The sequence below is a fragment of the Hemibagrus wyckioides genome, linkage group LG03 (genome assembly GCF_019097595.1).
Source record: "Hemibagrus wyckioides isolate EC202008001 linkage group LG03, SWU_Hwy_1.0, whole genome shotgun sequence".
Taxonomy (NCBI): domain Eukaryota; kingdom Metazoa; phylum Chordata; class Actinopteri; order Siluriformes; family Bagridae; genus Hemibagrus; species Hemibagrus wyckioides.
Genome location: NC_080712.1, coordinates 7,924,943 through 7,937,808, shown reverse-complemented (window position 1 = coordinate 7,937,808; position 12,866 = coordinate 7,924,943). Strand labels below are relative to the sequence as shown.

The 12,866-nt window shown below is 42.5% G+C and overlaps 1 protein-coding gene across 14 annotated transcripts in view; it reads right to left on the bottom strand.

Annotated features, from left to right (window-relative positions):
* Positions 1–12,866, bottom strand: part of inpp4b (inositol polyphosphate-4-phosphatase type II B) — a 256,046-nt gene that overhangs the window by 24,968 nt on the left and 218,212 nt on the right. For 11 of the 14 annotated variants that reach the window (XM_058386150.1, XM_058386137.1, XM_058386139.1 and 8 more), the window contains 2 exons: positions 12,624–12,762; positions 9,569–9,700 (listed from right to left, as the gene is read on the bottom strand). In XM_058386150.1, coding sequence (XP_058242133.1) covers positions 9,569–9,700; positions 12,624–12,762 — 271 coding nt within the window. The remainder of the gene's footprint in view (positions 1–9,568; positions 9,701–12,623; positions 12,763–12,866) is intronic. The other 3 variants (XM_058386140.1, XM_058386141.1, XM_058386138.1) reach the window with 2 other exon arrangements.

Genomic DNA, 12,866 nt, shown 5'->3' with positions numbered 1-12,866 from the left:
GCTGATGTGTTTAAAAGATGAATAAAACATGATCAGCTGAACTGAAATGTGTACATTACTGTATTTATTCCTTCATTTCACAATTTGTGGTTTTTATAAAGGCTAAGGTAAATTAAGACAACATAGTATCAAGAAGAACTGTATTGTGATCGCACAACAAAACTGTCGAGCTCCATCGGTGTATTATATCCAGAATCAATTTTTACATTTGTTTAGAAGTGATGTCAAATACAGGTACAATACAAGTCCAAAGTATAAGCAGCATGAAGCGTGAAATTACAAGGATGCAAAGGTGTAAATATTGCACTTGCTCTAAGTAAGTAAATACAGTGGAACCTCGGCATATGAATTGAATTTGCTCTGGAGGTGAGTTCTTAAGGAGAAAATTTGTACTGGGAAACGAATTTTCCCATAAGATGCAGATAATCCATTATCAATATTACCAATACAAAGCGTATGTAAACTGTATGGCTGCTTACAAAGAACTGACCCAAGCCAAGCATTCCATGTCAAGGCTCCTCACAGGAAGTCGTGCCACCAAGCTTGGGCTAAAAATAGAACGTGCTACCAATCTGTCAACAAAAAAACGCCCCGAAAAATGCAATGTTGGTATCGTTGACTCTTTCAAAACGGCTCGTTTGCCGAGGTTCCACTGTAAATTATATAAATATGAAAATTGCACTGATGTCAGATTAATGAGATATATGAGTTCAGTAGTGTCACGACTTTTTGGGAAGAAGCTGTTACGAGTCTGTTTACGTATTGTTCTATTCATGTATATTTACTTAATGTATCTAATTTCCATTTACTTTACCTATTGGGACATTTTACATCAAAGCAATCTGTGCTGCAATCATTTAGAGGTCTGTGTTACAGCAGTTGTAAAATGTTTGAGAAGGCCAGTATCAGTGACAATAATGTTGCATGATACCGGTTTGGTAAAAATCCAGATACAAATCCAAGCAGATCTTTCAGTGAAATATTTTAATCAATTCAAATATCGTACTTTCTTTGGCATGGATGTACTGAAACCTGACTGCTTCTCTCTCTCTCGTTTTTTTTCTCGTTTTATTAACTGCTCTTGTTGGTGAGAAATGGTGAGGAAGTTTGATTGGAAACTTTGGAACACCTTTCCTCTCTGTGTTCAGAGGTTAAGACACACTCTCCCAGTTTAAAAGACAGATCACTTTAGCCAGGCATACACATAATACATCCTGAACTTGCGTTCCAAATGCACACGATCATGCAGTGCTTGCTTATAAGCATGAACAGCAGCTATAATCTATAATCTATCTTTAATCTATAATGTTGAGCTAATTTATGAGCTGCTCAGGAGCTCCTGGTTACACAACTCCAACTGCCTGTATATGAGTGTAGTAAGGATATTATTTATAATCACACTCTCTGGTGTTTATAACAATTTATAATCACACTCTTGGGTGTTTATAACAAATTATAATCACACTCTCTGGTGTTTATAACAATTTATAATCACACTCTCGGGTGTTTATAACAATTTATAATCACACTCTCGGGTGTTTATAACAATTTATAATCACAATCTCGGGTGTTTATAACAATATATAATCACACTCTCGGGTGTTTATAACAAATTATAATCACACTGTAGCGTCTCGTCAGACGTAGGAGTATTAGAATCCATTCGCGGATGATGTAAAGGGCCAAAGGCTAGGATCTTGGTCGAGGTCACGGAAAAGACAGGGTCAAAAACCAGATAGCAATGAAGAGAAAGTCAAAACCAAAACGCTAGTCCAGAAAACGAAGTCAGGAGAAAACGATCAAGGTCATACACGAGGAAACGAGACAATCGATAAATCAAGGCTTGGCAGGTAACACTAAGGAAACAATGCTTCGCGATGAGACTGAGATAGCGTGCAGCTTTTATAGGTCACTGAACCGGAAGTGAGCAGAAACAGTTAATATTCGGGTGATGGCTCCCTCTGGTGTTCAGGCCTCGTGACAGAACCCCCCCGTCTAAGAACACCTCCAGGTGTTCAACGTCGAGGGCGTCCCCTCGGGCGAGGGGCGGGTCTGTGGGGGAAGTTCAGGTGGAATTCGTCTATGAGAGCGGGGTCCAGGATATCGTTAGCATTGACCCAGCAGCGCTCCTCCGGGCCATATCCCTCCCAGTCCACCAAGTATTGGAGACGACGGCTCTGACGACGCGAGTTAAGGATGGTGTGAACCCGATAGGCGAGGGAACCGTCAATGTCCAGGGGAGGGGGTGGCTCACGGGCAGTGGGGTCCACGGTCTGTGGCTCGTGATAGGGCTTGAGCAGGGATACATGAAAAGTGGGGGCGAGGCGGTAAGAGGCAGGCAGCTCTAGGCGAAACGAGACGGGATTAACCTGGCGGATGATCTTGAAGGGACCGATGAACCTGGGGCTGAGCTTACGACATGGCAGCTTGAGTTTCAGGTTGCGCGTGGATAACCAAACCTTTTGACCTACTTGGTAGGTAGGATGGGATTGGCGTCGGCGGTTGGCTTGCATTGCTTGCCTACGTATAGCCCGTTGAAGGCGAACATTGGCTCGTTCCCAGATCTCCTGGCTTCGCCTGGACCATTCGTCTACCGCGGGGACGTCTGAGGGCTCCCCGGACCACGGGAACAGAGGAGGTTGATAGCCAAAAACACATTGGAAAGGTGTCAGCCCCGTAGAAGAATGGGTGAGGGAGTTCTGAGCATATTCGGCCCATGGGAGGAATTCACTCCATCGATGCTGTTCCTTGCTGCAGTAAGCCCTCAAGAACCTTCCTAGTTCCTGATTCAGACGTTCGGCTTGCCCGTTAGATTGGGGGTGGTACCCTGAGCTCAGACTGACTTTGATTCTCAGCTGCTTGCAGAACTCCTGCCAGACCCTGGAGGTAAACTGCGGCCCCCGGTCCGATACTATGTCTTCGGGGAGCCCAAAATTCCGGAAGATGTTGTGAAAAATGGCTACGGCGGTCTCCATGGATGTAGGTAATCCTTCATGGGAACCAATCTGCATGCCTTGGAAAACCGGTCAATGATAACCATGATGGTCGTGAAGCCCTGTGAGTCGGGGAGGTCAGTGAGAAAGTCTATAGAAATGTGAGACCAGGGACGGCGTGGGACGGGTAGTGGCTCCAACAGGCCTTCAGGCAGATGGCGCTCGGTTCGAGACTGGGCGCAGATGGAGCATGAGCGTACAAACCTTTCTACATCCTGGTGAAGAGAAGGCCACCAAAAGATTTGACGCAAAAATTGGGCCGTACGATGGATGCCTGGGTGGCCGGAGCTGGGGCATTCATGTGTCCACCTGATCAGTCTTAGACGGTACGTGGTGGGAACATAACGTTTGGAGGGTGGACAATTTGGGGGAGGAGCTTCGGAGGTGTAAGCCCTTTCAATTTCTCCTATGAAATCCCAACGAATGGTGGCTACTAAAACGGATGGTGGGAGGATATTGCTAGGGTGAGAGGGTGACTCGCTGATCTCATGGATTCTGGAGAGGGCGTCTGCTTTCCCGTTCTTCGTGCCGGGACGATAGGTGACCGTGAATTTGAACCGTGAGAAAAATAAGGCCCACCTGGCTTGGCGTGGATTGAGGCGCTTAGCTTCTCGGAGGTACGCAAAGTTACGGTGATCTGTGAGTATGAGGAACGGGTGAGCTGCCCCCTCCAACCAATGTCTCCATTCCTCCAGGGCAACTTTCATAGCTAGAAGTTCCTTATTGCCCACGTCGTAATTCAATTCCGCCGGTGTTAGTTTCCGAGAGTAGAAGGCACAGGGATGTAGTTTGCCGGATTCTGGCTGGCGTTGAGAAAGTACTGCTCCCACCCCGCTGTTCGAGGCATCCACTTCTACTGTAAAAGGTAAGTCAGGCCGTGGGTGTCGGAGTATAGGGGCGGAGGAGAAGCTGTGCTTAAGCTTATCGAAGGCTGTTCGGGCTTGATCAGTCCATTTTAGTTTCTGTGGTTTGCCCTTTAACAACGAGGTCAGAGGACTGGCTATGGTGCTATAGTTCTGAATGAAACGGCGATAAAAGTTAGCAAACCCCAGGAATCGCTGGAGGCCTTTAACATTGGTGGGCTCAGGCCAGGACATGATCGCGGACACTTTGGACTGGTCCATCTCCACCCCCGTTTGAGTGAGCACGTAACCAAGAAACGTGACGGAGGAACGGTGGAACTCACACTTCTCCAACTTCACGAAGAGGTTATGGGTTGCCAGGCGGTGGAGGATTGCCCGGACGTGGGAAACATGTTGTTTCAAGTCTGATGAGTAGATCAAAATGTCGTCAATGTAGGCTATTACGTGGCTGTGGAGCATGTCCCTGAATATCTCATTTATCATGGATTGAAACACCGCCGGGGCGTTAGTGAGTCCGTAAGGCATGACTAGGTACTCGTAGTGTCCATTAGTGGTGTGGAAAGCAGTCTTCCATTCGTCTCCTTCTCTTATCCTGTTCAGGTTGTAGGCGCTGCGTAGATCGAGTTTAGTGAATACTTTGGCCCCTTGTAGCTGTTCAAGGGTGGCTGGAACTAAGGGGAGAGGATAAGGGTAAGGCACGGTGATCGCGTTCAAACCGCGATAGTCAATGCAGGGGCGGAGTCCTCCATCCTTCTTTTCCACAAAGAAGAAGCCCGCCGCCGCCGGAGATGTAGAGGGCCATATATAACCTGCTGCAAGGGCCTCTTCGATGTAGTCCTCCATAGCCTTCCATTCTGGGATGGAGAGAGGGTAAACTCGGTTCTTAGGTGGGACGGCATTGGGGAGGAGTTCTATGGTGCAGTCCCATGATCTGTGTGGTGGGAGCCTGGTTGCCCTTTCCTTACTAAACACTTCACGTAGGTCGTAGTATTCAGGAGGGAGCAAAGTGGGACTGGACGATGCTGGGCTTTCAATAGAAGTAGCGAGGCATGGACGTGGGGTGTGATTCAAAAAACAGTTCTTTATGCAGGAAGGGGCCCACCTTCGGAGGTCACCGTCCTTCCAGGAAATGTCTGGGTCGTGAAGCTGTAGCCATGGAAGGCCCAGCACTATGGGGTTGGACGGGGAGGAGATGACAAAGAATGATAAACGTTCACGATGGAATAATCCGAGTTGGAGGTCAATAGGTTGGGTTTGCCGAGAAATGAGACCCCCTCCAATGGGCTGATCGTCGATGGCAGTCACTCTGAGCGGGGGAATGCATGGGACTGTGGGGATGTGAAGATCGCGCACCAGCGTCTCGTCCATGAGGTTGACCGCCAAGCCCGAGTCAATTAATGCTGTGACAAAAAACTGAGAATGAGCAAGGAGAAGATATGCCGGAAGAGAAACTTTGGATAAGCGTACTATGTTTTCTACCTGTGGCGTAGATGATTTTTCGGGACATCGGAGCACATGACCGGGTTTTCCACAGTAGAAGCAGAGGTTGAGTTTAGTACGCCGTTCACGCTCCTCCGCTGTGACTCGTGCTCTTCCCAGCTGCATGGGTTCAGAATAATCCTCTGTGTGCGGTCGCTCTTCCATTTTATAGCGTGGCAGGGGGCGTGAGGTGGTGGCTGTAGGTCGGTGCTGGCGACGCAGATTATCCAGACGGATGGCAGTGGAAATATATTGGGACAACGTGACGTTCGTGTCGCGGCATGCCATTTCTGCTTGTAACTCCGGGTTGAGCCCCTCGCGGAAGACCGCCATGAGTGCAATAGCATTCCATCCCGAGTGCGCTGCTAACGTGCGGAATTTTATAGCGTAATCCGCGTCTGTGTCCCTCCCCTGGCATAATTCCAGCAGCTGAACGGAAACATCCTTGCCACCCGCCGGGTATTCGAACACTTCCTTAATCAGGTTAGCGAAATAATCCGCGGATGATTTAACTTGGGGGTCAGAGTCCCAAACAGCTGCTGCCCAATCTAGCGCTCTACCGGTTAGCAGGGATAATATAAACGCGCACCTGGTTCTTTCGTCACGGTAAGCCTCAGGTTGGTGAGCGAAATAGTTATCACTCTGACGAAGAAAACCTCGGCAACGATCGGCGGATCCATCAAACTTCTCAGGAAGAGCAAAACGAGGAAGTTTGCGGTGAGCGTCATGCGCTGGCGCCGCGGCTGCTGCCTGATCCAGTGGCTGCGGCTGGAGCTGTTGGTTAGCTGCCTTCAGCGCGTCGATCTCCGCCTGGTAAGCTTGGATAAGGACTCGCTGCTGCCATAGCGCCGCTTGCATATCCGCTGGACTCATCTCAGGCGAAGCATTCTGTAGCGTCCCGTCAGACGTAGGAGTATTAGAATCCATTCGCGGATGATGTAAAGGGCCAAAGGCTAGGATCTTGGTCGAGGTCACGGAAAAGACAGGGTCAAAAACCAGAAAGCAATGAAGAGAAAGTCAAAACCAAAACGCTAGTCCAGAAAACGAAGTCAGGAGAAAACGATCAAGGTCATACACAAGGAAACGAGACAATCGATAAATCAAGGCTTGGCAGGTAACACTAAGGAAACAATGCTTCGCGATGAGACTGAGCTAGCGTGCAGCTTTTATAGGTCACTGAACCGGAAGTGAGCAGAAACAGTTAATATTCGGGCGATGGCTCCCTCTGGTGTTCAGGCCTCGTGACACACACTCTCTGGTGTTTATAACAATTTATAATCACACTCCCTACTGTTTATAATAATTTATAATCACACTCTTGGGTGTTTATAACAAATTATAATCACACTCTCTGGTGTTCATAACAATTTATAATCACACTCTTGGGTGTTTATCACAATTTATAATCAAACTCTCTGGTGTTCATAACAATTTATAATCACACTCCCTGGTGTTCATAACAATTTATAATCACACTCTCGGGTGTTTATAACAAATTATAATCACACTCTCTGCTGTTTATAACAATTTATAATCACACTCTTGGGTGTTTATAACAATTTATAATCACACTCTTGGGTGTTTATAACAAATTATAATCACACTCTCTGGTGTTTATAACAATTTATAATCACACTCTTGGGTGTTTATAACAATTTATAATCACACTCTTGGGTGTTTATAACAATTTATAATCACACTCTTGGGTGTTTATAACAATTTATAATCACACTCTCTGGTGTTTATAACAATTTATAATCACACTCTTGGGTGTTTATAACAAATTATAATCACACTCTCTGGTGTTTATAACAATTTATAATCACACTCTTGGGTGTTTATAACAATTTATAATCACACTCTTGGGTGTTTATAACAATTTATAATCACACTCTTGGGTGTTTATAACAATTTATAATCACACTCTGGTGTTTATAACAATTTATAATCACACTCTTGGGTGTTTATAACAAATTATAATCACACTCTCTGGTGTTTATAACAATTTATAATCACACTCTTGGGTGTTTATAACAATTTATAATCACACTCTTGGGTGTTTATAACAATTTGTAATCACACTCTTGGGTGTTTATAACAATTTATAATCACAATCTTGGGTGTTTATAACAATTTATAATCACACTCTCTGGTGTTTATAACAATTTATAATCACACTCTTGGGTGTTTATAACAAATTATAATCACACTCTCTGGTGTTTATAACAATTTATAATCACACTCTTGGGTGTTTATAACAATTTATAATCACACTCTTGGGTGTTTATAACAAATTATAATCACACTCTCTGGTGTTTATAACAATTTATAATCACACTCTTGGGTGTTTATAACAATTTATAATAACACTCTCTGGTGTTTAAAACAATTTATAATAACACTCTCTGGTGTTTATAACAATTTATAATAACACTCTTGGGTGTTTAAAACAATTTATAATCACACTCTCGGGTGTTTATAATGATTTATAATCAAACTCTCTGGTGTTCATAATTTATAATAACACTCTTGGGTGTTTAAAACAATTTATAATCACAATCTCGGGTGTTTATAACAATTTATAATCACACTCTCGGGTGTTTATAATGATTTATAATAACAATCTCCAGTGTTTATCACAATTTATAATCAAACTCTCTGGTGTTCATAATTTATAATCACACTCTTGGGTGTTTAATAATAATTTATAATCACACTCTCGGGTGTTTATAATGATTTATAATCACAATCTCCAGTGTTTATAACAATTTATAATCACACTCGGGTGTTTATAATGATTTATAATCACAATCTCCGGTGTTCATAACAATTTATAATAACACTCTTGGGTGTTTAAAACAATTTATAATCACAATCTCGGGTGTTTATAACAATTTATAATCACACTCTGCTGTTTATAGCAATTTATAATCACACTCTTGGGTATTTATAACAATTTATAATCACACTCTTGGGTGTTTAATAATAATTTATAATCACACTCTGGTGTTTATAACAATTTATAATCACACTCTCTGCTGTTTATAACAATTTATAATCACACTCTCTGCTGTTTATAACAATTTATAATCACACTCTTGGGTATTTATAACAATTTATAATCACACTCTTGGGTGTTTAATAATAATTTATAATCAAACTCTCTGGTGTTCATAACAATTTATAATCACACTCTCTGGTGTTTATAACAATTTATAATCACATTCTCTGGTGTTTACAACAATTTATAATCACACTCTCTGCTGTTTATAACAATTTATAATCACACTCTTGGGTGTTTATAATGATTTATAATCACAATCTCCAGTGTTTATAACAATTTATAATCACACTCGGGTGTTTATAATGATTTATAATCACAATCTCCGGTGTTTATAACAATTTATAATCACAATCTCCGGTGTTAATAATAATTTATAATCACACTCTCAGGTGTTTATACTGATTTATAATCACAATCTGCTGTTTATAATAATTTATAATCACACTCTCGGGTGTTTATAACAATTTATAATCACACTCTTGGGTATTTATAAAAATTTATAATCACACTCTTGGGTGTTTAATAATAATTTATAATCAAACTCTCTGGTGTTCATAACAATTTATAATCACACTCTCTGCTGTTTATAACAATTTATAATCGCACTCTCTGCTGTTTATAACAATTTATAATCACACTCTCTGCTGTTTATAACAATTTATAATCACACTCTCTGCTGTTTATAACAATTTATAATCACACTCTCTGCTGTTTATAACAATTTATAATCACACTCCCTGGTGTTTATAACAATTTATAATCACACTCTTTGGTGTTTATAACAAATCACACTCCCTGGTGTTTATAATGATTTATAATCACACTCTCTGGTGTTTATAACAATTTATAATCACACTCTTTGGTGTTTATAACAAATCACACTCCCTGGTGTTTATAATGATTTATAATCACACTCTCTGGTGTTTATAATGATTTATAATCACACTCTTTGGTGGCACCCAGATGAGGATGAGGTTCCCTTTTGAGTTTGGTTCCTCTCCAGGTTTCTTCCTCTTACCATCTAAGGGAGGTTTGCTCATTAGGGATAAATACAAATCAATTGAAACATCAGTCTAATATTAATCTTGTACTTTTTGTACTATATTTCTTATGTTCTATAAAGCTGCTTTGAGACATAAAAGTGCTATAGAAATAAAATTGAACTGAACTGAATTTGGGTGTTGTCTTCGCTCTCATCTTCATCTCATCATGTCTGGAGGATGTGAGCAGTGGTGATGTTTCCCAACATGCAACATGTTTGGGGTTGAAGACTTTTGCAGGATCTGCTGCAGGACATTTGGCTGTATAAAAACACTTTAATGTTTGATTTTTCTTTTGTTTTTGTTGTTCGGGTTTCATCTGATAGTTAATGCGACTTTGATTAAAAACAATAAGCTTCCTCATGGCTATAAACTGTTGTAGAAAGGACATTATTTACTGTCCAGTGTCACCCAAATGAGGATGAGTTTCCCTTCTGAGCCTCAAGGTTTCTTCCTCATATCATCTCAGGGAGTTTTTCCTCACCACCATCACCTCAGTCTTGCTCATTAGAAATAAATGTTCGACATAAATGGTAACTTAACTTTAAAGTTTATAAAGTTTTCTACGTTTCTATACTTCTGTAAAGCTGCTTTAGGACAATGTCCATTGTTTAAAGCGCAACTGAATTGAAATGAATAAGCGATCTCTGTGTTTATCTAAATGGTGATCTAATAGAGAGCTTTGTTTTTTCTTTTTTAAAGATCCTTGAACATGGAGGACACTGTTAATGTTTGGCTGAAGGTAAGAGCAGGAGGATTAATGAGTGACACGAGTGAAAAACACTAAGAATACGTAGAGCAGGTAAGAATATAGAGTCCGGTCCATAAATATTTGGATATATTACAAGAGTGCTACCATTGTACATAGTCGAGTTCACTAAAGTATATTAATTACTTAATAAACATGAGCTCAAAGATTTCCTCAGAGACAGAGATTATATGAAAAGGTCTTTTTAACCCTTTTTACCAGCACACTCCCGAGGGAAGTGAAATCAACTTATCGCATATTCTCAATCAGTATAAAGACCTGAATGATGTTCTGGCTGTGAGTCTGATATGAAATGAGTCAGGAGTGTGTTTTTCCCTCTGTTAGATAACCTTACACAGAATTTTGATATCAACATTTACTTTGGAGATTTCCTAACTTATCTAGCCCAAGTAGGCTAGGAAAAAGCAGAAATATTTATGAAACACTGCAAATTCTTAAAACCCTGAGGGTATATGAGCTTCATATTAATCACCGCTGTAGAGTGAGACATGACAAAGACATTCAATGCTGAACATGAACATGACAAAACAGGCAGAAGATGCTATTATTAAGCCTGCTTGGTGTTCCTCAGATGGCCACAGGATGGCAGCATTGCCTAACATAAGCGAGAGGCGATGTTTACTCAGTCAGGATGAACACCTCTCTAATCACACCTCATTGCTGGAGTTCAGGCTCTCTCTTTTCACCACCCTCAATTACATTTCTCCCCCGTTGACAGCTAATGTCATCAGGGCCATTACTAGAGTGTCTCAGCTCCGTCGCACCCCCACATAGGCGCTAATAAACCTGCTGTCTTATCTCTCTTCCTGACAGGACGGGTGTGGATCAAATACTGCAGGGCAGTGGGGAATGTCGGACCTTCTACTGACCTCCTGTGTACAGAGGTGGAGAATAATGTTCTAATTACTAACAAGATTTCATGTCGCTGGCTTTAAACAAAGACAGAAGTTTATTTTATTTCCAATTTTGCAGTTTTTATAACATGCAATAATGTTTTACAGAGTCTGACGTGTTAGTGTGTGTATGTGTGTGTCTTAATGAATGAGAGAGAGAGAGAGAGAGAGAGAGACAAAGCCAGAAAAACAGACTGATGGACACAGAGAGAGAGAGAGAGAGAGAGAGAGAGAGACAAAGCCAGAAAAACAGACTGATGGACACAGAGAGAGAGAGAGAGAGAGAGAGAGAGAGAGAGAGAGAGAGAGAGACAGAGATCAGGCCAGAAAAACAGAAAGACAAAGAGAAGGGGGGGCGTGAGAGAGAGAGAGAGAGAGAGAGAGCGAGAGAGAGAGAGAGAGAGAAAGAGAGAGAGAGAGATGTGAGGCCAAAAGGACAGACAAATAGAGAAAAAGAACAAAAGAGAGAGATGAAGACAGTCAGACTGGCCAAGATAGACAGGAGAGAGAGAGAGAGAAAGAGAGAGAGAGACAGAGACAGAGAGAGACAAGGCCAGAAAAACAGACTGATGGATAGAGAGAGAGAGAGAGAGAGAGAGAGAGAGAGAGACAGAGAGAGAGACAGAGAGAGACAAGGCCAGAAAAACAGACTGATGGACAGAGAGAGAGAGAGACAGAGAGAGAGAGAGACAGAGACAGAGAGAGAGACAGAGAGAGATCAGGCCAGAAAAACAGAAAGACAAAGAGAAGGGAGGGCGAGAGAGAGAGAGAGAGAGAGAGATATGTGAGGCCAAAAGGACAGAAGAATAGAGAAAAAGAGCAAAAGAGAGAGATGAAGACAGTCAGACTGGCCAAGATAGACAGGAGAGAGAGAGAGAGAGAGAGAGAGAGAGAGAAAGAGAGAGAGAGAGAGATGATGCCAGAAAAACAGACAAACTGACAGAAAGAGACAGACAGGCAGACCGACCGACAGACCATCAGACAGACAGAAATGGAGTGAGAGAGAAGGGAGAAAGAACATACGATCATGAACAGAAAAGCCTCAGAGTGGTCCCTGCAAACTAAGTGTGCACTTTCCTGCCCTTATGACGTCCACACACCTTCATTTCCACAAATGGCCGTAGCTTTAGTGATTCTGCAGATCCACTCAAAAAACATAAAGCCAGCCCAGGTTCCCAGCTGCCTCGCAAAATTCTCAGTAAAAGATGAGCTAAGACTCACAGGGGATGAGGAGGGAGAGATACAGTGGGCTGGAGAAGATGCACAGAATGTAGCAGTAATAACAGGGATGAAAGACTGCAGCCGGAGCTGAGCTGCGGTCATACAGAACATCCTCACAGTGTCGTGTGCTACACCGGTCATCCCTTCTAGCTTTCTGGTGCTTAAAAGTAACGGCATCTTCACGGAGAAGCTCGAAGTGGCGAGTAACCACATAAGCCTGATAACCTTTCATGACATCTTGGCTAAAAGATAAAGCTTATCAGTATACAGTAATCCTCCATGTGAAGGTTGTGTGTCTTACCGGGACTGTGGGAGGTGATGACATCAGCGAGCGCCTGGTCAGGAGCAGACTCCTGGTTGTTGTTGTCCTGCTCCTGAAGTTTATCCACCATGGCGATGACACAGTTCAGACCTTTGGCCACGTTGGCCCACACCCTGTCCTAGAGAGACCAGAGAGAGAGTCAGAGCCACACGGACATCACTGTGGACTGTGCTGATGATCATCAGACTCTCAACAGCTCATTTGGAGATCAGGGTTCAAGCC